Here is a 23,530-nt window from a genome sequence, read left to right as displayed (position 1 = left end):
TTATTAAACATTTATAATTTCAATACAAGTTTGTTTGGCTCATTAAAGTAATTGCGAGGTGTGGACTTGACTCGACTAATGGACAGTTGAGTTTTTGAGTTTTAAAACGATGGTATTACTGGGCTCATTGATTTTACCAACTGATGGGCAAAGGAAACGCCTGAAAGAAAAATCTGACGACCACAAGGACCAAAGAAAATAGAAATATCTTAATTTCTTATTTTAAAGAGACCATTTGATTTCAATAATGTTAACTTACTGTTGAAGAAAAAATGAGGAATAATATGACAATTTGAATAGTGTACCTACTATTACAGAAGATATGGCGCTCTGTTGCTGAGTAAAAATAAAAGAGATCATAGTCGAGCTAAAAGACCTGAGCGAGCATGATCAACGAGTTCCCTCCTTAAAATCTTTCCTGCAGGAGATTTTGGAATGGATTCGATGAAAGCGACTCGACGTATCTTCTTGTATGGTGCAACCTACAAAAGATATATCATAACAAATGAAATTCTGTCAGGCAGTAAACAAAGAGAAAATCAACTGAGATGGTTTGATCACATTCAAAGAAGGCCAATTATAAACCCAGTTAAAAAGAATGAACGAGAGAAAGACTGAAAGAATGTGGGGCAGTGAAAGTGGACAGAGGAATTGCTTTAGAAAGAAGATGATGGAGGAATAAGATTCGTTTAGCTGACCCCAAATCTTTGAGATAAGACTTTAACTAGGCTATGATTGATGCATTACAGTATGAACAATACTAACCTAACTCAAAAAAAGAAAAAAAAGAAGAAAAAAAGAAAAAAGATACTCAAAGACACTCAACTGACGTGGAATTGTGCACAGAACCATATATTATTTTTCCTTCGCGTATCTCGAGAAAAAAGATCTGTGGTTCTGTGCACATTCCACTTCAATTGAGTATTGCAGAAGTACTTCAGAAATATCAACAACAACAACAACAACAATAAAGCCTTATCCCAAAGATGGTACTTGAGAAAATTATAGATTCAAATTGTTAGTTAACAGTAATTGGAAGAAAATATACCTGTTTTGCAATGAAATCCATAACTTGAGAATCACTGAGATTGCTTCCAGGTTTTCTAACTACAAAGGCCATGGGAATCTGCCCTGCTTCTTCATCAGGGTACCTGTAATCGGATAATACAAATATGAGTTCTCATGCATGAGCTTAGGGATTTTATTTGTACTTCATAGTACATGAGAAATTTTTTTAGCATAATTAAAACCAGAGAAAATCTACAATGCCCCATGGATACTCAGTAAAGCCGTTCAATAGATGCTCGGCACCAACACTGTCTGCTATAATTTTATTAATCATTCACCATTTTTTGCTTTTTATTTATTTTTAACTCTTTTTGGCGCAATTGTGTTCCATGTGTACAGCTATGAAATAATCTAAGATCATTTAGTTGGGGTTCAACCTATTTACTGCTATATACTTGGTAGATTGTCCAACATGTCAGCACTTGGAAGAACACCATCAACAAATAAAAGATGAATTAAGTTTGGCACATGAAAGCATCAAATACATACGGAATTACAGCAGCATCAGCAATATCTGGGTGGGATTGAAGTAAATGCTCCAATTCAGCTGGGGGAACCTGTAAAGCATTCCAGATTGGTTTAGTTGATACAATGAGATGACTTCCATAGCCATATGATTCTCAAGAGTTGAGAGTACCTGATATGCTTTGTATTTTATTAATTCCTTTAACCTATCAACAATGTAAAGAAATCCATTGGAGTCAAAATAACAAAGATCACCGGTCTTTAACCAGCCCTCTGAATTCAATGTCGAAGAAGTTGCCTCATCATCCCCCACATAACCTGTAATATATCAGCATCCCATTCATCAAACAAGAGTCAAAAACATATAATATCTCAACTAAGTTTGAGCATTATTAATCACCGAATCCTCAAAATTGAAATATTTTGGTGTAAAAAAAAATTTAGAACAAAATACAAGGAATTAAAAATGTACGAGCAGTGATTTGCTACGACAAAGAACTTATAAGGTTTTTACCACGTTAAAAATACATGGGACATGTCCTGATACATAAGGCAGTGTGGCCCTTTAATGTGATAAATTTGTATAGAATATGGTTTCTTAAAGAGGAATGGTGTGTGCCATCCTCAATGCCCACTTACTTGTACAGTTGGTAACAAAGTGCTAAACACACCAACCCCCACAAACCCAATACACTCACATGACCATACATAATTATTCTATTGTAGCACGGGGCACATGTGATGCTTGTGGTGGTTGACAAATGGAACTACCTTTTCAAAATGCTGAATAACCATCTTAAATTAAAAATAACTAAAAAGTGGCATGTGCAAATGCACATGCATCAAAGGGGCTTATTTGTAATTTAAAATATTGGTTAAAGGGGATTTGAAGATTATAGAGTAAAAAAAGGAAATTTCTGTAATTTTGAAAATTATACAATGTGATTATAGGGTCATGGGTTGCAATTTCTTGGTTTTTGACCAAATTGACCGTGATTATATTAAGTATAAATGTAAAGGTGGGGGCATTTGTGAGATCCACATTTTTTATGTCTAATCACTTCTCCTCCGCCTTCTCTTTATAATAGTAAAGATATTTTTTTTTATATATCCATTAATCAATTTACTAAAAAGTATTATAAGAATTTATAATAATAAAAAAAAAAAATACAATCTTAAAACATTAGAAAGATCACTGCAAGAGAACTCCAATTGACTCACTTTACTTAAATTGAATTATAAATTAAAAAAATTATGAGCTTTTGAGAAATCTAAGAGGGAAAAAAAGTAAAATTTCCAAAAAAGATGGGACTCAATGTTAAAAGGAGAGAAAATACTTGAACCACCAGACATTTTGTTAGCAACATTTAAAAATTCTTTGCATCATATGACCTATGATCTATAGTTTAAAGAGAATAAAAATTGTGAGGGTATTAAGGAGAAAAGGAGTAGAATACCGTAACCAACGGTGATTTTGGAAAAATATAGGCTCGAAAGTTGGCTCGAGGCTCTAAGGGTGAGCATCATCGTAGTGGTAGAAATGTTTTTATTTAAATAATTTAGTTCACAGTAAGAGTAAAACGTAGAAAGGATATGTTAGAAAAGCTGTTAATATATCGATATCACATAACATCATATAAATAAAAAACAAATATTTATTTAACACCGAGACACATCCACATTTGCAAAACAGAGCAAATATCTAGAAAATGGAGAATCCTTGTTAGAAAGCAAATCATATGTCTTTACATAACCCCATAACCCCATCAAACACAAATTTTAAAAATGCTATGTTATCAAGATGAAAATTTTGGGAAAGACTATGATTTTCCATTAATAATCAAATCATGATGATTAAAAGTAAATTGGTCCAACCGAATTGAACAAGCATCCAATCATCCTCAAAAAGTTTAAACAAGTTTCACTAGACACAAATTTTCAGATAAAAAAGAATTGTGAAGTTGTGCAACACTTTTAGTACTTAACAACGGAAAATTTCAAATAATCGGCATTCTGTAAATGTTGAAGTAACAAAACTCAAATTTGCATATGGAGATTTTAGGCATCACCTTTCATGATGGTTGGCCCTCGCAACCATAGCTCTCCTCGCTGGCCAGGAGGCAAGGCCTCCCCAGTGGAAGGGTCAATTATCTTTGCTTCCATATTCTCGGCAAGGCGCCCTACAGACCCATATATCTTGGTCTCATCAGGGCCTAACATCCTTGTAGCCCCCCCTGTTGTCTCAGTCAAACCATAGCCCTATGAAGAATAAAAGTAGGGACACCCACTCCATCAACACTAGCATTACATATACAAGGTTTTTAAAGCAAAACTGAGAACAAAGCTTGGTTCCTGCCATGCTGATACCAGGAAGCACACTATGTAATAATAGTGTCACAAAGAAAGACACCCTAGTCCTATTTTTATTCCCATCGAGCACACTTGATTCATCATCACTCTCATGTTTTGAGAGTACCTATTTCCACATTAAACTTATCAATGGCACTTAGATTAATAAAATCATGCATAACACACACTAAATAATGCTATGGGCACACCATTTTTTTAATTTTATTTTAGAGTCTCTCTTTCTTCCTTTGTCCCAATCTCTCCTATTCATCTCTTTCCACTCTCCTTAACTCTATTTGTACAAGAATAATCATCAAGGGAAGAAATGGGAGGCCATGATGAAAATTAAAAAGCAATTGAGGGTAAAAAAGTAAATGTTCATTTAGTAACGACTAGAAAATGACAATTGAAAACATATTTGACACCAAAATTTAGATTCCATAAATGTTCCCACTTTTACATTTAAACTTAACATAATTAAGGTCATTTTGGTAAAAAATCAAGAAAATTACAATCCCACAATAGTTTTTAAAATTACAAAAGTATCTTTTTACCATGTAATTCAAAAACTTTTTAATTAATATTTTTAAATTACCAATAGGCCCTTATTTTATGTGTGTTTGCACATGCCACCTTCTAATAATTATATAATTAGAGACCTTAAGATGAGTAGGCCCTTATTTAGGTGCTTTGAATACACCTAAACGTGAATTGGTTCTTTGAACCAATTTGCCGTCCAGTCTAATAAAATAAAACACGCGATTTAAAAAGATACTGTGTTTTTTTCCTTTGTTTGATAGGTAGAATCTTCAATCTTGTAGTAAGGATATACCCCTTGACTTTGATCTTCTGTGAGAGATAATGCAAATGACCTAAATGTCCTCATCTTCGACCAACTTGATCCAGTCCAAGAGGAGGTATTTGTCAATCAATTTGGAAATATTTTCTAGAACAACAATATATTTGAATAATCAAATCTTAATAGTAAAAAAATAATAATTATATATTAACTTTTAACGTATAATTTAACAAAGATGGACTGCATGGTTTATATTTTAATTTAATAAGAGAATCTAATCAGCTCTTAATAGTAAAAAATTATAGATATATTATCTATTAAAATGTAATTTAACTAGATGGCCTGCATGATTGAACGGCTAGGGCTCTCCACGTAAGTTTATTAACATACTATCGGATGTATTGAATTGAAAGACAAACAACTAACCTGTGTGATCTGCACGTGTGGAAAGCGAGAAATGAACTTCTCTGAAACTTCCTTCCCAAGAGGCGCACCACCACAGCCCACCACAATCAGAGAGCTAAGATCGAAGTTCTTGACCACTTCAAGCTTCGCCATCGCCACCACAAGTGGCGGCGAAACCGGCATGAATGTCACCCGATACGTTTCAATCGCTTTCAACATTCCCACAAAATCGAATCTCTCCATCAAAACCACAGTTTCCGCCAAAGCTACAGCTCTTAAACACATAAAGAATCCAAAAACATGAAACAAAGGAACCGTAAACAGCGCCACTGGGTGTGGTAATGGATTCTCCTCTACTGATTCAGCTTTAATCTCGTGGAACCCAGTGATCAACGCGATGAAGTTTCGGTGAGTCAGTACAACTCCCTTGACTCGCCCTGTTGTTCCAGAGGAATAGAGAATCGCCGCTGTGTCGGACTGGTTTACTTCGACTCGGTTCGATTTCTTACCGATTGGAATCGTCATGGATTGGAAATCGGGCGAGTCGAGAAGGATTGTTCCGTGGCGGAGTGAAGGGAGGTTCTTAGCGGTGTCGGATGTAGCGAAAGCGATTACGGGTTTGGTGAGATCGATTTGGCGGGAAATTTCGGAGATTGTGCTGGTTGGATTAGTGGGAGAGATGATGACGCCTAGAGAGAGGAGAGAGAAGTAGAGAATCAGGATTTTAGGACTTGGTGGAGAGATTATGAACGCTGTGTCGCCTTTGGAGAAGCCGAATCGGATTTGCAGAGATGCTGTTAGATTTTCGGTCAATCGAATGAGATCAGAGAAGTAGAGGCGTTGGCCAGTGGTGACGTCGATGACTGCGATGGTGTTTTCTGGCGATGAGGGTGAGCTCCGGAGGGTAGAGAAAGCATATTCAGCAACGGAGAGAGAGTTAGTCTCTGGTGGGAGAGGTACGGAAGGTCTGAGACTTCGGAAGATTTTCTTTTTAGAGCAGAATCCGCTTTTTGGGTCGATTTCCGCCATTAAAACTGCTTCTTTTTCTTCGACCTGGGTATCTGGTTCAGAGAGAGGAGTTGTTGAATGGTTATTTGGTTTAAATTTGCAGACAAAAACTCAGGCTTCGCGGTAGGGGAGGGTGGATAAGGAAAATTAGATGTAATTACGAAAATACCCACCTCATTTGTTTGACTAGATATGGCAGAGCAGTGGGTGTTTGTTTATAAACCATGCGTACTCTGAGAATTGGACTTGTTCAACTCTTGAAAGTAGGGAGTGAGAGTCAATTATAACATTAGTCATTTGGTTGCCTATAAGAATTGTAAATAACTCCAATTTCAATGTTTATTTGTCAGCCGAGTAAACAAGTAAAATTAGCAAATTTGTTTGCTAATGAAATATAAAAAATAAAAAAAAATAAAAAAAGAAGAAGAAGAAGACATGAATCATGCATCAAGCGTCAAAGGGATCTATTCAAAAGCTTTTATGGTTCCTATCCACTTTCACGCAAGGTTGAATTAAGATTTTCTTGTAGTAGGGGTAAATTATATTTAATTATATAGTTACAGAACTCGAAGATGAATGATTTTAGGAAGAAATTCAGAGATTTTTTATTCGAAATTGAAGAAAATGATATTTAGATCATTTTCAATTAATATATGAGGAGACCCGGCCAAAAAGCAATGTCATCAATAACAAAAAAAAATTGAAAAGGGACTGGGGGGATTGGAGGGAGGTGAGGGTGTGGGGACAATAGGGAGTGAGGACAAATGAAGACATGTAATTAATTAAAAATATAGGAGTGTCTTAAAGTTTTGTGGGAGCAATTGCCGCCCCCCCCCCCCCCCCCCCCCCCCCCCCAACTCCATACTAGCTCCGCCCCTTTAATGTCAAGAAGTGGGATATGAGATTCCGGCTTGAAGTCAAAAAAGAATGCTAGTATGATAATTTTAGCTCTCTAAATTCGAAAGTAACAAAATTAAATAATCAATGATAATTAAAAACACAAGAAGGTATGATAAGACAAAATAGTAAGGATCAGAGCCGATGATGGTCTATTTATCATTCCATACATCTTAATTATTACTGATTTTAGTGAGACAACTAAAATAAATTTTTTATTATAATTTCCAATTTTTTCGTTTTTTCACAAAAAAAAAAAAAAAAATTAAACACATTCTTATTTTTTCAATGTGGATTTGATACATAATAGAATTTGGTGATTCATAAATGTAAAAATTATAGGATTTAATGATAATAACTTGATTTCATAGATTTTCATTAAATATATATTTTTTATTTTTTTTATTTTATCGTCTTTTTTCATTTTCACCGTTTTCCCTCGTCGATTTAAACCCATACCCCGACTTTGTGACAGGTAGGTGTACATCATGAATCCCTTAAAACGATCCACGTCAATTCACTCGATTTGATTGTTTGATGTATTGGATATTTAATAATGGATCAGATCAAACATGAAATCCACCCGATAACTTTGAATATGGATCAATGATTTGGGTTACAATAAGATCCGATCCAATAATTTCCAGATTTGATAAGGACCTATTCTGAATAAAGGACATGAGAAAGCATACAAATTTTATATACTATATACATTTTGTTTATCTATAATTTTTTGTTAGTTCAATTTTGGTTTGATTAAGATCCAATCCAATTATAATTTGATAAGATTTGGGTCTTAATCGTGAGATCCAATAAGAACCCAACTTGACAAGAGTCTAATCTGATAATTATCGATTCAATTTCAAGCCCGATCCAAAACTTGTTTGATTGGACTAGTCCCAAATCAACCTCAATTCGATATATCGATCGATAGCTCTAGTATTAGATTTAAGTACCAAAAAGTGATCCAACTAATCGTAAAGATTAATCAATTTTTTGCCAAATCTTAATATTGGATATTATAAGTTGTCAATCAAGTTGACATTTTGTGCATTTGGCCTGTAAAGATTGACTTTGTAGGGTTAGTAAACCCAATACGTTTGGGAGAGGAATATCAAGCTTTTGATATTTGTGGATACCCAAAAAAGATAATGCTTTTGGAGATGTTTGGCTTTCTTTTGTTTTTTAGAACAACATCATCCAAGCATTGGACTTATGGCATTAATGAAGACAACGAAAAAAAGTGTACTTTTAGGACTAATCAAAGAAAGTAGATTAAACAGCACCAACAATGGATTATCATATTGAGAGAGATAAACTATGATAAAGTTGAAAAAAATAATTGAGGGGAAATTTTTTTGAACTTCAAGATAAATAAATGGTATCGAAAGTCTAGGATCTATCCTCAATAGAAGAAATTCTATTATTATGGGTCTTGTTAACGTATGCCGGTCTTGCTTGCTTAAGGCCTTGTTTAGTCCCTTAACTCGTTGCTCGATGGTAGAGAGTGAGCTTGAATTTGGTACGTTGCGCTGGTGGGTGAGTTCCGATTACTAGATTAGGATTTATGGTAGGTTGGAAGGCAGGGTAGCTTTTAGGCATTTTCGATACAAAATCCAATTTCCAAAGTGAATTTATTGCATTTTAAGAGCACACGTTAACAAAATCATGTTACTATTACTATTATGCAATTATTAATGTATACAGTTCATGCACCTAGGTCTAGACCATCCCGTGTAATGGGATAAGCATTTAATACCCTGTAAAGAGGAAGCACATGATTTACTAAAGAGTCGCGATAAAAAACAATGTCTATGTGGCATGTTTTGGTTGGAAATTAAATACATCAGGCTACATGTCATGAAGAAAATGGTTTGATTAGGAGTTGTAGTGTTTTAAACTCCAACAAATATGTACCACATAGAGACCATTATAGGAACAGGACACCTTTCTTGATCCTGATTCTTTATTAAATTGGAATCTAAAAGATGAACATAATCTTAGAGGGAGAGGTTTCCAAAACGTTTATATGAATTATCATCAAGACGATAATAGATCTAATATAAAGATCCTAATTAACTTAAATCACTCATAATAATTAAATTTTAATATCATAATTACTAAGATTCATAATGTTAACAATCCTAATTGATGTATTAAATGCATCATTCTCCGTCACAACCTACTATTTGTGATGAGGTACATTAATATGATACAGTGTATCTCATGCATCATAATATGGTGCATCTTATTCTATAACATAACCAATAATGAAAATACAAGAATGGGACAATAATGAATCCTTGTGAATATGAAATGAATCCAAGAAGAGAAATGTGGTAAAAGTAAAGTGAAAAATCGAGATGAAGGGATAGAAAGTTTTAAGGACATTTGGGCTAATTAGAGAAAAACTAATGATTTTCTGACTTGAAAAGACTTATTTGATTTGAATGTGACTAGTGTGGCAAGGGCATAGAACCATTCATCATTTTCCTTATGTATCCTGAAGAAAAAGATCTATGGCTCCATGCCCTTGCCAAGTCAATCATGTATAGGGCGAGTGAGTCTTTTCAAGTCAGAATATCACGACTTTGGATGATCTTAAAGTATTAGTGGTCTAAGGAGAGAAATCAACATCATAATTAATATTAAGGTGATCTACATACAAGGGTGGAGTCATGATTTTCTTGTAGTGGGGGCAAACTATGGTTAGTTGTATAATTGAAGAACTTGAAGATGAATGATTTTTTTTTTTGATAGTGAAGGGTATTCGAACCAGCTTGCACGCACCAGACTAGTCCCTACGTCACGCACTTACCCCACTTAAGTGAAATAGTACGTGGTCACCAAGATTTTTTATGGGTAGTGGGATTCGAACTTGAGAGCAGACTCCTTAATCCTAAGTCAGTACCATTCAACCACCCTCTTGATGGTTAAGATGAATGATTTTGAAGAGAAATTCAGATATTTTTAATTGAAAGATAAAGAAAATGATATTTAAGTCATTTCTAATTAGTATATGAGGCACAACACAACAGGTCGCTTTATCATTATTCTTGAAAAACATGTCAACTGTGTTTTGCGTCATGCAGCAGTACGGATACAGCACCTGAACTGGACTGCCTTTTAATGAGAGTTGCTATTGACACCCCCCGATTTTACTTATTACATTCTAATGAAAAATAATGAAAATAAGTGAATAATTGAGAATAAATAAAAATTTGGGGGTGCCAATAGAAGTTGTTTCAATTTTATTTTATTTTGACTAAATTTCTATATTTTGAATTTATGATTTTATATGAGCCTAATCCTATTGAAATCAACTACTGAAATTGTTTTAAGGAGTGATAATGTTTTTAACATTGAGATTATAATGTTTCAAGGAGTGATTAATGTCTGAAGAATGTGTTTTAATCTTTAATTTAGTGGAAAATTGAAAAGATCAAAAGTATTTATTGCGATTCTCACCAAGTCTGACCTAATAATAATTGTATTTTCTCATAATACGAGTAAAAAATCTATGATTATGTATGCATGTTCACGTCAAACTTGTGAGAATCACAATAAATATTATGTCATCCTAGCACGACTTTTAATTTAGTGCATTAAATAATTTAAAAATTTTGGGTGTAATAAATAAATATTGGAGTGCCAATGACAATTCTCTAAAGCAAAATGTGAAAACCCATCAAGTGATTTTAAAAATGGTCGTGGACAAAGTGAATATTGTTTTAAAATTTAGAGCATCTCCCATGGAGATGTTAAAATCTACCTGTTAAAGGTGCCAACCATGAATCAAATATCCCTTTGACTCGGTCAAAAGAAAACTCGAGTTAACTCAAATACAGTCGAGTCAAATTAATGATTTTCAATTGATTCAGATGAGACAGAGAAAAATTAATTAAATATATATTAATGTCTTAAAGTAAATAAAATATTTATTTTATTATTCACAAAATATTAAACATAGTCAGCCCACATCATGTATTTTCAAGCTGACTCGACCAAATTGTTGAGTTAAATTCAGCAAGTTGGTTCCATCGCACCTTGGCGAAAATGTGTCTCAAAATCCAATTGAGTCGACTTAACAAGTTTTAAAATTTTGATTTATAATATTAAAAAAAAAAAAAAAACCTTCAATAGTTCAATATATTTGAAATTTAGAAAAATACTTATCAATTGATGCTCACTTTATTTGAAATGATTTGGAAGGAATGCTAAGTTGGTTAAGTTATTTTCAAAATCGGTAATTTATTATTTTTGGAATTAAAATATTTGCGTTAACATACGAAAAAGTTCACTTTTTCATAAAACAAAACTTTTTAAGTGTTTTATAGAATACAAATTTTTATTTTTTTTTACTATAAAAATGTTTTTAAATCCAAAAACGTTCCATCTTCAAAATAAAAATGAATAGAGTATCATATTCGTAAATTTTCAATTTTTTCAGCCTTTACAAATTTCCTAGATTTGATGTATTATAATAAGATATCTTTTGATACACTTTATCATATTCAAGCATATTAAATTAGGATTATATTATATAAGATAAAGATTAAATTTAATGAGATAGATTCTTTTATTTTAAGAATAATAATCTTCTTGAATATGATATAGTGTATCACAATGTATCATACATCGAATCAATCTACTCCAATACTCACTTCATAAAATATGATGACTTTGATTTTATTTAATATGATAAGGTGTTTCACAATATATCTTATTACCATGCATCGAATCTAACTATGATAGGGTATGTCACAATTCACCATATTACAATGCATTAAATCTAACTACTCTAATACTCACCTCATGGAATGTGGTAAAGGTTATTATTACAAAGATTCTATTGCCACACCAACCTTTTCTAATGCCACCCCAATTTACACACATCTCATAATAGCATTAACAAAAGACACATCCGCACATCCCTGTAAACATGTGCATTTGTGTATCCTGAAGGAAAAATTTACGATTCTTGTACATGTCACGTCAGTGAGTTTTTGAGTTATTCTATCAGATAGCCGAATCTAATCTAGAAGGTTTTGTCGGCCAATTTGATAATCCATGTGAGCCCAACACCCTATGTAAGATTTGAAATATCACTAAGTTTTTGTCATGTTAGCTTAATTCATAAAGTAAAGTTTGTGCCGTGACAAGCTTGAAGATGTAAGGTGGTTTTTGTAATAAAATTACAATAGATAGGTCTGCCTTGTAAATCTCTCTTAAATTTATTCAGAAAAGTAAAGAAATTTAATCGTACATTTCCAGTTTTGATAAGTACCACTGAATTGGATCCTACTTGGCTGAATCTCGGGTTGGTTGGTGGATCATGATTCGATTCAACTAGGTTGGTTGATACATTCTTGTTTTGGTTAAATATTAGAGATGGTCCCACATTTCTTTTCTTCAATTTCAAAATTCAAATTTATGGCCCAAATCGAGACAATGACTAATTTAAACTTAACTTATTGTGATGTAATCCTTCACCCACTATTTCAATATTTTAATTTTTGTTTAATTATTACTTAGAGATGTAAATAAATGATTAGTGAAGAATTTATTTATTTTTAATTAAATAAAGATATTTTATTTATTTGAGTTTCTATTTTTTTATTTGAGTCTTTATTTTGATTTTTAAATTTAGGGGAAATTATTAGAAAAAAACAAATCGTAAAAAAATCAAATTTTTAAAAAATTATAAAACATGAATCTTTTTCAGCCTGTTGAGGGTCGAAAATTACTCTCCTCCTTTATTTTCTCTCTCCTACTTTTTCCTCTTTTCTCTCCCTTGGTTTCATTCTTCCTTTTCTTATTTTCACCTCTTTTCTTTCATTTATTGAGATCTTGATCTTGATCTTAATCAACATGATCATGATTGTAATCTGCATCTTAGGATAATCATGATCACGTTAATTAAAATCAAGATCAAGATCATGGTCATGATTACGATCATAATCTTGAACATGATCATGTTGATTAAGATCATGATCAAGATCTCAATAATTGAGAGAAAAGAGATGAAAATAGGAAAGAGAAGAATGAAATCGAGGGAGAGAAAAAAGATGTGAAAGTAGGAGAGAGAAAATAGTGGAGAGAAAAATTTTGATCCTAAAAGGGCCAAAAAAAATGTCGCGTTTATAATTTTTTTACGAATTAATTAAAAAAATTTTTAACAATTTCCCCTTAAATTTAAGACATTTATGTAATTAGAATGAATTTCTTACATCATGTAAAGATATTCTTTATTTATTTTAGTTAAAAAGTCTGAACAACAGCCCAAACCCAAATTTGAACCCAGTCCGAAACCCGAAATTCAATGGGTATTTCGACAGGCTTTACGATTATATATCTAACCCGACCTGGCCCAATTAATCACCAATAACATAATAAAATTGTCTTCTTCAATACTTTGAAGTTGATGTTCTAATACAGGATTCATGTAAAACATAAGACAAATTTTGATTTACATATACAGTAAACCTGATCTCAATACACTTATTTCGACTTTATTTCCTAATTCATTTCATGTCGTCCTGACATGAAGATTTCCATAACATAAGTTAGCCAATGTTCATCCTTTTATGCTCGCATGAACATTTGCTCCTACAAAACATAAAAGAAGCCCAATACATAATATAAAACAATGCGAAATCATCTAACAGGCACAGCTAGTACGTCACCTAATTTACCGACACATTTATAGAAATTGTGGCGATACCAGTTTTATACGTCTGATTCAATTGGAAGAGTTTTCAGCACATGAACATCACTATATGGGGTGTCTTGCTTCACATCCACAAATCCTTGAGACTTCAAGACCTGCAATTACAAATTTTCATATGGCACACTTAGACAATTTCTTCTACCATTCCAACTCTATAGAGGGTATTTTTATTTACTCGAGAAGTAATGAAATGAGTTAAAATTGTAATTTGAAAACAACCCATAATCATACCAGAATGTCATAGAAAAATCTAGCATTTTCTTTTCTTGTTCTTCCTTCCAGAACTAACGCCAGATTCAGAGATTCCTTCTGGCTTTGGTCCTTTTGATTTAAAAAGCTTTTAAGAATATGACTTGCCGCTGTCCTGCAAATCACAAGGTTGTAGGTGGAAAGGGAGATTTTAACACGACGAACGGGATCCACTTTAAATAAAATAAAATAAAAAATCACAGAAACTCGATCCACCATACCCGGTTCTTGCTGGCCATCCATCTGCAAATCAATAGAAAGCCAGATGAGAAGACCCCACAACGGGAAAAAATGCACTATTTAATATAAAATACAGAACTATCAAAGCCTGGTTCAACTTTTCGGGAGTCTTCGTACCTGGGCTTTGGTTAACTTCTTCATGAGGACCTATCTCCTGCATGGAAAAATTAAGTTATATATCAACATCATAAGCAAGATCAACACGGTCATGAAGCTGGAGTGAAGATGAAGAGTAGATTGAGCTAGTAAAATAAATTTCAATCGATTCAACTTGTGTCTTATGGGCTTTAAAAAAGGGCATAGCCACATGTCGTAAATGATGCATCAACATGGTTTTAAATCTTGTCTGAGACCAAGATGAATTGCCTCATCCATAAATGTGACGGATAAGATGGTATTTCACATGTGCAGAATTTCGTGAGACAAACAAGATGACTTGGATGATATTTTGAAAATTTCAGCCGAGTCAGTAAAATTTGTCCAAGTCAATCGGGATTTTGTCTATTTTAATTAAAAAAAATATTATTTTTAATTTAAATATTTATTATTGAAATAAAATATAATTGTATTACGAAACATCTTCTAATCTACCTTATTTTCTTAAAAAAAGTATAATTATTTTCATATAAATATTTATGAACAAGTAATAAACCAAGTTCATGAACGAGATGAGATGTCAAACCGAGTTCTGAAACCATGTGCAGCAACAGATGTAAAAAACCAACCAAATCATTTCATTCTTTTGGATGATCAGAATAGATATGGTGGATGTTCCCATTCAATCAGTTACGTTAATACAGGATGTCGCGTGTTCATGCCATGTTCTTAGTCTAACTTAATGTTCTTCATACCTTTGATTTTTAATTAATAAAACCACTCAAAAATATAAAAGATGGTCACCTCATCCATCAGATTCAAACCAAGATCTTGAGTCTCAACTGCGGATAGCTCATCTCCTGTTGTTGCAAATGAGTTAATGGGTCCCATTGTATCTGATTTATCGGTTGTGGGGCTCTCGACAAACCCCACAGATTCTGAATGATTAACAGACTCGGAGATAGCCTTTTGATCTGAAGATTTACTAGGTGGTTCAAATCCTCCATCTCTTGACTTGATGGGAACTTCTGCAGCTTCGACTGGTTCTGGAGTCCTGAAGTTTGTTTTGTAAAAGAGATCTTTGAGTTGTGAAGACATACCTGTTGTAGAACTTGATGGTAAGTTATGGCACAACTCGTTATATGTATCAAAGTAAATGACGAAACTAACTCACAAGAAAATAAAGGGTCCATGAAATCCTGACGTAGCTTAGAGATTTTGAAGGCTTTCCAAGCATTCAAAGTTGTCAAAGGAGCTTTCCTTCGTACCAAGCTACTTGTGTTGCATAAGTTCTGCCTAACAACCCTGTGAGATTCTAACTTTAGCTCATTCAACTACCCTTTAAAATTGTGGAAAGAATATCATATTTTCAGTATGAATGCCTAATTACCTCCAACAACAAGACATGATTTAAAACTAAAGGCTGTTAATATAACACCACTTACTTGTTGGACAATGCTATGGTTTCCTCAAATAGATATTTTCTCTTCCTTGAAAATCGAAGCTGTTGCACCTTAGCTGGTGTTTGAATAACCATAAATTCAGGTGGAGCGGTTCCTGCATTAAAGGAAGCACTGTTGAACAACCACGCTGGACACTAACCTTGTAGAAAAGATAAAATTCTACTTTAAGTTGATTATAGAAAATAAAACTTGAAGGGTAGAGGAAATGTGACTTAAAATGTGAACTTGTAAAGTCAGGTCAGATGGTGATCCCTGGTACCATGTAAAAACAGATACCCCAGCATGCCTTAGAATCAAATTCACGAACTCTAAAATATATAACACTATTGGTTCATATATTTCATTGATATTCGGTATGCCCTTTTAGTTGATTGTATAAGATATAAAACCATATCACATACTAACACACATGCATCTAGTCAGGTTAGACCATGATGCCCAATTCCATGGCAAGACAAAAACACCAACATGGCGTAAAATCAAATTCACAATCTCCAACAGATATAAAACTAGTTCATGTATTTCTACAGTTTTTCGTATGAAATTTAGTTGGTACCATAAGATATAAAAATCATATCATGTACATGCCTATATATACATGGGTTGGGATTGGCGGACAGCATTTTTTACAACGCCCAGATGCCATCCTTACAATCCAACAATGTTGTAAAAAAAATGGGAAAAAATGGATGGCATTCAAGCGGTGTTGCAAAAAACATTGTAACAAATACTTGTCCTCTGATCCCATTGCATGTGAGTGAGTGTGTGTGGTGTGTGTGGATGGGTGGGGGGTGGGTAGGCGGGCGCACGTGTGTGCACGCATGTGTGTACGTACTTTTTAGATTATTTGCCAAGATTTTGTTTCAAAAGAATGTGATAGATTAGATGGTTGCAATCTTCCAAGAACATTGACAGAAGAGATGAATATGTGGGATCACTGAATGGTGTGGGCTAATAGAGCATGAATGACCATGATATTAGACCAAGTGATTTCATTTATATGTGTGAATTTTAAATAGATCCACGATAAGAAATGAAAATTGTTAATACCTACCCCATCGATTGCGTAGTTTGTGTTATAACATGCCTGTCCAATGTGAAAGTTTATCATGGGAAAGGACTGATGACCATGCTATTTAGTGTAGAAGAATACATATACTTTATATTGGAAAGCATATCTATAAGATTAAAATCAATGTGAGCACAAAAAAACAATTCCAGGAAGTTTGTAACTTGATGACCTGAAACATGTGGGAATTTAGACACGTCAGGAGTTTCATCTGCTGTAGTATCTACTGTATGGCCTTCACTATGAACATGAGATTGTCCAAGATCGGGTGGTGTGATCTCCAAAAGATTTGTCCAGTCTGCTTGATTATAAACGTCATTAAATTGCGTATTGAGGTCTAGAGGTTCCACAGCTCCACGAAAAAATTCAAGGTCTCTGCCTTCTTCTTCTAAGAATTCATTGCCTTGAAGCTTCTCCACGCTTGGTTCTAAACTGGTTAGAGTATGTGATGGGCTCACCATCATATCAATATCCATCCTGTGAGGTGAAAGAGCACTACAAAAGAAAAAGAAAGAAATCTGTAACTTCTGAAACTGAAAATTTCCCTAAAACTACAAAGTCAGAAGAAATGAGATCTATTAGCACGTACCCTTCAATTGGTGTATGGATGGCAGATGTGGTCTCCAAACGCGCAATGTCCTCCTCATGATGATACTGAATGTTTGCAACAACAAAAAAAAAAAGTCTTCTAGAATGATACTTGTCCATTTTGTAGATAAGAAACATTGATATTGCCGACATACACTCTTAAGTTCCTTTGGTATATCACTTATTTGCATTTCGGTCACATTATAGTATTGATGTTTATTCTTGTTTCTTATATTTAGAATATTTTTTCATTCTCTTTGGCTTATTCCTCAAGAATATACTATTAGACCTTGTCTCACATTTTAAGATAACAATTCAAGAAGAACACAAAGGGAAAGAGGTGTTGGTTTTTTTATTGCAAAAGAACTCTTGGTTACTTGGAGAGTGGGATTTCCTCGTATTTTGGGGTTGGATATTAAATAAGGTGAGCCTTGTGTATCGTGCATGGTACAAAAAAAATGTCCTTCAGACACAAAACATAAATTTTTACCTTTTCCAGAGTGTAATGTTCATTTACTGCATCTTTCCATGTTTCTGTTTCAAGAGAACAACAAATTATGCAAATGTATGTGGAGATAAAGAACAAATCAGACATTTAGAGAGAACTCAAAAATCCGATACCTTGAAGGGTAATCTGTTGATTGGTTTTCACATTGTCCCTGAAAAGACGGCAAACAAACCAAGGATGGGTGGAATGATTAAACAAAAAAAACAAAAAAAAAAAAGGATAAAAGAGAAGCACCAATTTGGATGTTCAACCTCTTACCTTCTCACATCTTCTTCCAAGGCCTCCATATTGAAAGCATCAAGATCAAAGTTGTCTGGAAGAGTAATAGAAAGATATGGTGCACGCATGGCTTCCATAGGTGGGTTATCTTTTGTAAACCGCACATGTTTGTTTAGTTTATTAAGAATCTCGTTACAATCATGATACAGATATTCAACTTTCTTCGAGTAAATTCTGACAACACCAAGAAGAAGGTAACTCAGAACTCTGTATGCGATATTATCTTCATTTAACATGATCTCATCTGCATAAGATGACAACAAGAGAGAAAATAAAAAAAACTTAGTATTTAATATACTAAAAAAAATGCAGACAATTGGATTGACTTAGATTATAATTTTTAATAAAACAAAGCTAATATCAAAGCTAACAAAAATCCGTCAATGTACATCCTAATGTCTTCAGCACGGAAACATTAGTAGAGTTCTCAAAAACCCACGAATCCCAAAACCAAAAAGAACATACATAATCTTGAAGTAACTAAGAGTTCTAAATCTAATAGAGATCAAACCAATGCAATAAGCTTACAAATTTAAAATATATATTCGATATCATCCTCATTTGCATTCTCGTTATCTAAAGCTTCACCAATAAGATGGTCACATTATCTTCATCAAGGTCATCTTCTCTAACTAGTGCTTCGATTTCATTTTTCGTTTTAGTCTCATTTACTCTGTAAAGTTTGCGATTTAATCATGAAGTTTGTGATTTAATCGGTAGGAGAAAATGCCAATCTCGCCGACTGGGCCAAACTAGGTTAGAGTGGTTGCCTATAAGAGAATGCATGAGATGCATTGTATCATTATCAATGTATCTCATCACAAAAGGAAGGTAGTGATGGAAAACAATATATGCAGCAATATTAATAAGGATATTCTACATTAGGAATATTAATAAAGTATAATATTTATACATTATGCTAGTTTCCATATCTTGATTGATATAATCTCTACAAGTACCCTATTAGGGTTCATGTAATATTAATCCAAGAATTACTCAATAAAATCAGATTTCTTCATGGTATCAAAGCTCAAGCTTCACTGAGCACATCGATCTTGGTACACCGTTCTTCGGCAATGGCGCCACCTCCATAGCCGAACCTAAATCATTTGTTCCCCGTTATTAGTATTTTTTTTTTCAATAAAAATACTATTTTTCTCTATGTTTCTACAAACCTCCCTACTTCACAAGTTAATACTTCGCGATTTCGATTTTATTTTATCTATAATCGCTTCAATGAGAGTTCTTGTATTTAAACCGTATGATCCTTATTTGTATGCTTATGGGAGAGATCATGACAAACCCGATCTAGTGGTCCACCGGCTCTGACAGACTCAAAAAAATGAGCGGGATGTGATAGTGATGGACATCACAGATAGGCGGTGACCACCATCAAACTCGATTGGACGTTTGCGGATATCCATCATCAAGTATTTCATGAGATCAAGATGAGTTATTCAATTAAACTAATTGCAAACTCTTTCTTTAAAAGACCATGCAATTGCGAGAGGATGTAAGAGAATATGATGTATGAGACACATTGTATCATTATCAATGTATCTCATCATAAAAGGTAGTGATGGAAAACAATATATGCAGCAATATCAATAAGGATATTCTACATTAGGAATATTAATAAAGTAAAATATTTATATATTATGCTAGTTTCCATATCTTGGTTGATATAATCTCTACGAGTACCTTATTAGGGTTCATATAATATTAATTTAAGAATTACTCAATAAAATCAGATTTCTTCATAGTATCAGAGTTCAAGTTTCACTAGCACATCGATCTTCGTGCGCTATTCTTCGACGATGGCACCATCGCCACAGCCGAATCTAAGTCATTTTGTTCCCGTTATTAGTATTTAAAAAAAAATAATACAACTTTTTTCTATGTTTCTACAAACTTCCCTACTTCACGATCTCAATTTTATTTTATCTATAATCGCTTCAATGAGAGTTCTTGTATTTAAACCACACAATCCTTATTTGTATGTTTATGGGAGAGATCATGACACAGACCTGATCTAGTGGGCCATCGACTCCGACAAACTCAAAAAAATGAGCGAGATGCGACAGTGATGGATTTCACAAATAGGCGGTGACCACCATCAAGCTTGATTGGACGTTTGCAGATATCCATCATCAAGTATTTTATGAGATCAAGATGAGTTATTCAATTAAACCAATTGCATACTCTTTCTTTAAAAGACCATGCAATTATGGGAGGATGTAAGAGAATATGATGCATGAGACACATTGTATCGTTATCAATTTATCTCATCACAAAAGGTAGTGATGGAAAACAATTATGCAGCAATATCAATAAGGATACTTTACACTAGCAATATTAATAAAGTAGAATATTTATATAATGCTAGTTTCCATATCTTGGTTGATATAATCTCTACCAGTACCCTATTAGGGTTCATGTAATATTAATCTAAGATTTACTCAATAAAATCAGATTTCTTCATGGTATCAGAGCTCAAGCTTCACTGAGCAAATCGATCTTCGTGCGCTGTTCTTCGACGATGGCGCCATCGCCATAGCCGAATCTAAGTCATTTTGTTCCCGTTATTAGTATTTAAAAAAAAATATATATATATATATATATATATACCACTTTTTTCTATGTTTCTACAAACCTCCCTACTTCACAAGTTAATACTTCACGATCTCAATTTTATTTTATCTATAATCGCTTCAATGAGAGTTCTTGTATTTAAACCACACAATCCTTATTTCTATGTTTATGGGAGAGATCATGATAGACTTGATCTAGTGGGCCACTGACTCCGACAAACTCAAAAAAATGAGCGAGATGCGACAGTGATGGATTTCACAGATAGGCGGTGACCACCATCAAGATTGATTGGACGTTTGCAGATATCCATCATCAAGTATTTTATGAGATCAAGATGAGTTATTCAATTAAACCAATTGCATACTCTTTCTTTAAAAGACCATGCAATTATGGGACGATGTAAGAGAATATGATGCATGAGAAACATTATATCATTATCAATGTATCTCATCACAAAAGGAAGGTAGTGATGGAAAACAATTATGTATCAATATCAATAAGGATACTTTACATCAGGAATTAATAAAGTAGAATATCTATATGGAAAATACTGGAATGTTACAAATAGAGACACAAAGGTGACAAAAATGATGTGGTGCCGTGCACATAACTGTAGATGCTTTTTACTTGTATCTCACGGAAAAGCATCTACGGTAATGTGCGCGACACCACATCATTTTGTCGCCTTTGTGTCTCCGTTTGTGTCACCCCAGCATTACTCTATTTATATATTATGCTAGTTTTCATATCTTGGTTGATGTAATCTCTATAAGTACCCTATTAGGGTTCATTTAATATTAATCCAAGAATTCTCAATAAAACTCAGACTTCTACAGTGCCAAGATCTTAACTTTAAATAACTAAACAAGAAATCTTTAACAAAGATGAGAAGGGTATAGCTGATTCGGCCATTCCATAAAAAAATAAGAGGTGGAGTATCTCCATTTGATCGAAAAACCATGAATACTGCTAGAACATAGAAACAGAATAAATGAGAAACAGAGAAGTACGTAAAAGAGAGGAAATAACAGAATTTGACAGAGTAAAACTGAAATGGGCATAATTAATTCATCCATTTAACCAAACAAAGAGATAAATTATCTCCATTACGGATACCCAGTACAAGTAATTTCTTATAAATTCAATTAATATTCAAGATAAATCTCTCTCTCCCTCTCTACATCTCTCCCCTGTCTCTCAGAAATGAATAATACCCATGTATGTAAACTAATCGAAGAGGAGAAACAAAATATTAAACAAACAAAAACAGAACAGCAGCACAAAGTTTCAAGAAATTTACCAACAGAAGAAGAGATATTAGTCTCAGAAACTTGGTCTTTTTTGAGCTTTTTATGACTATAAGCAGCAAGCCAAATGGCCCTCAAAGGCCCTTTTTAGAGAGAAGGCACTGTGAATAAAATCTCTCTCTCTCTCTCTCTCTACTAAAAACCAGAGCTTCTTCTACTTCTACTGATTGTAAGTTGAGAGATATTGATTCTATTTCTACTGATCATAGTTGAGAGATATTTGAAGAAAAAAAACGTTTGAAAGTTGATCAAGAGTCCCAAAGAAGGAACCTCCATGTTTTTATAACGGGAAAATATTAACCTCAAACGAGGGTTGATAGTCACCATCAAACGAGGGAAAATTGTAGTTGATTCTCCCTAGAGATACTCGAAAGGAAGGATTATAGGAAGTTGACACTGATCTGAATAAAAACAGTGTATATCTGATGTTGGAAATCAAACGCTGTAAGAGGTTTTGAATTACTATAATGACCTCAGTATCTTTTTTTTTTCACCGGAATCCCAATTCTGCATAGTATTTTTTATAGAGTCGTGGTGGGTGACACAAAGGAAGACATAAGGGTAATAAAAACTTGTGGTGTCGTGCACATTCCGTAGATGTTTTTTTGCGAGATACGAGTAAAAAGCATCTACGGTTATATGCGACCCACCACATCATTTTTGTCACCTTTGTGTCTTCATTTGTGTCATTCTAGCATTTTCCTTTTTTTTTTAATGTGATTCATAAAAACTCCAGATGGCAGTGGGTCACCTTAACGCTCGGCCCACCCATTAGAGAATATTCACAGATATGCTAAAGATTTGCTTTACTTTGTAGAATATTTTACATAACTCCTCTTAATGAAGAGAAATAATTAAAATTAACATCGATTCTCACATTGCTGATGTGGCGGTGCACAAATAGTTATAGATGTCTTTCACTCGTATCTCGATGAAAAGCATTTATGATTTCGTACATACATCCACATCAACAATGTAAGAATCAACGTTGATTTTAATGTTACTTTAACATTTTCCTTAAAATAATTTAAACACCCTCCTCATCTTCAAAACCTTTTATGGAAACTTTCTCTATGTTTTTCCTTCATTCTTTTGGAAAGTTAAATGAGCTTTTATGGAAGGTGAAAAGTGCTCCACTATTAAGGAGGGAGGGAGGGTTGAAAGGTGCATTTGCTTTTTTATTTTAGAAATATTTACGAAAAGGTGATCAATTTTTTTTACGAATTTACGATTTCAACTCATTGTTCATTTTAATTATTAAAAACATAACGATATCAAAGATTTTAAATTGACCATCTCACATGTTTCATTATTTTTACCGAGATTGTCACTATACAAACTAGTGAGTTTATCACTTTAAACTTGTGATTTCGCACATTCACGTTTTGATAATTAAAATGAATAATTAGTTGGAATCG

General features: G+C 33.6%; 2 protein-coding genes across 2 annotated transcripts; both read right to left on the bottom strand.

The window, feature by feature from the left end:
• Positions 1 to 234: 234 nt before the first annotated feature.
• LOC147400886 (4-coumarate--CoA ligase-like 9) lies at positions 235 to 6,283 on the bottom strand. Its single transcript, XM_086441936.1, has 6 exons — positions 5,108 to 6,283; positions 3,603 to 3,792; positions 1,706 to 1,851; positions 1,558 to 1,625; positions 1,049 to 1,151; positions 235 to 482 (listed from the first exon to the last, which is right to left on the bottom strand). Exons 1-6 carry the CDS (start codon positions 6,113 to 6,115, stop codon positions 357 to 359), a joined length of 1,641 nt encoding a protein of 546 aa, XP_086298062.1. The 5' UTR covers positions 6,116 to 6,283; the 3' UTR covers positions 235 to 356.
• Positions 6,284 to 13,361: 7,078 nt separating this feature from the next.
• Positions 13,362 to 22,341, bottom strand: LOC147400885 (sister chromatid cohesion 1 protein 2-like). The gene is made up of 13 exons (XM_086441538.1): positions 22,106 to 22,341; positions 18,193 to 18,457; positions 18,048 to 18,085; positions 17,917 to 17,960; positions 17,428 to 17,492; positions 17,011 to 17,333; positions 15,752 to 15,863; positions 15,481 to 15,611; positions 15,111 to 15,406; positions 14,328 to 14,364; positions 14,192 to 14,213; positions 13,953 to 14,085; positions 13,362 to 13,816 (listed from the first exon to the last, which is right to left on the bottom strand). The coding sequence occupies exons 2-13, from the start codon at positions 18,447 to 18,449 to the stop codon at positions 13,721 to 13,723; spliced, it is 1,554 nt and encodes a 517-aa protein (XP_086297664.1). The 5' UTR covers positions 18,450 to 18,457; positions 22,106 to 22,341; the 3' UTR covers positions 13,362 to 13,720.
• Positions 22,342 to 23,530: the final 1,189 nt, after the last annotated feature.

Source organism: Akebia trifoliata, chromosome 5 (genome assembly GCF_017979445.1).
Source record: "Akebia trifoliata isolate Shusen 1 chromosome 5, ASM1797944v1, whole genome shotgun sequence".
Classification (NCBI taxonomy): Eukaryota; Viridiplantae; Streptophyta; class Magnoliopsida; order Ranunculales; family Lardizabalaceae; genus Akebia; species Akebia trifoliata.
This window is presented reverse-complemented; position numbering and strand designations above follow the sequence as displayed.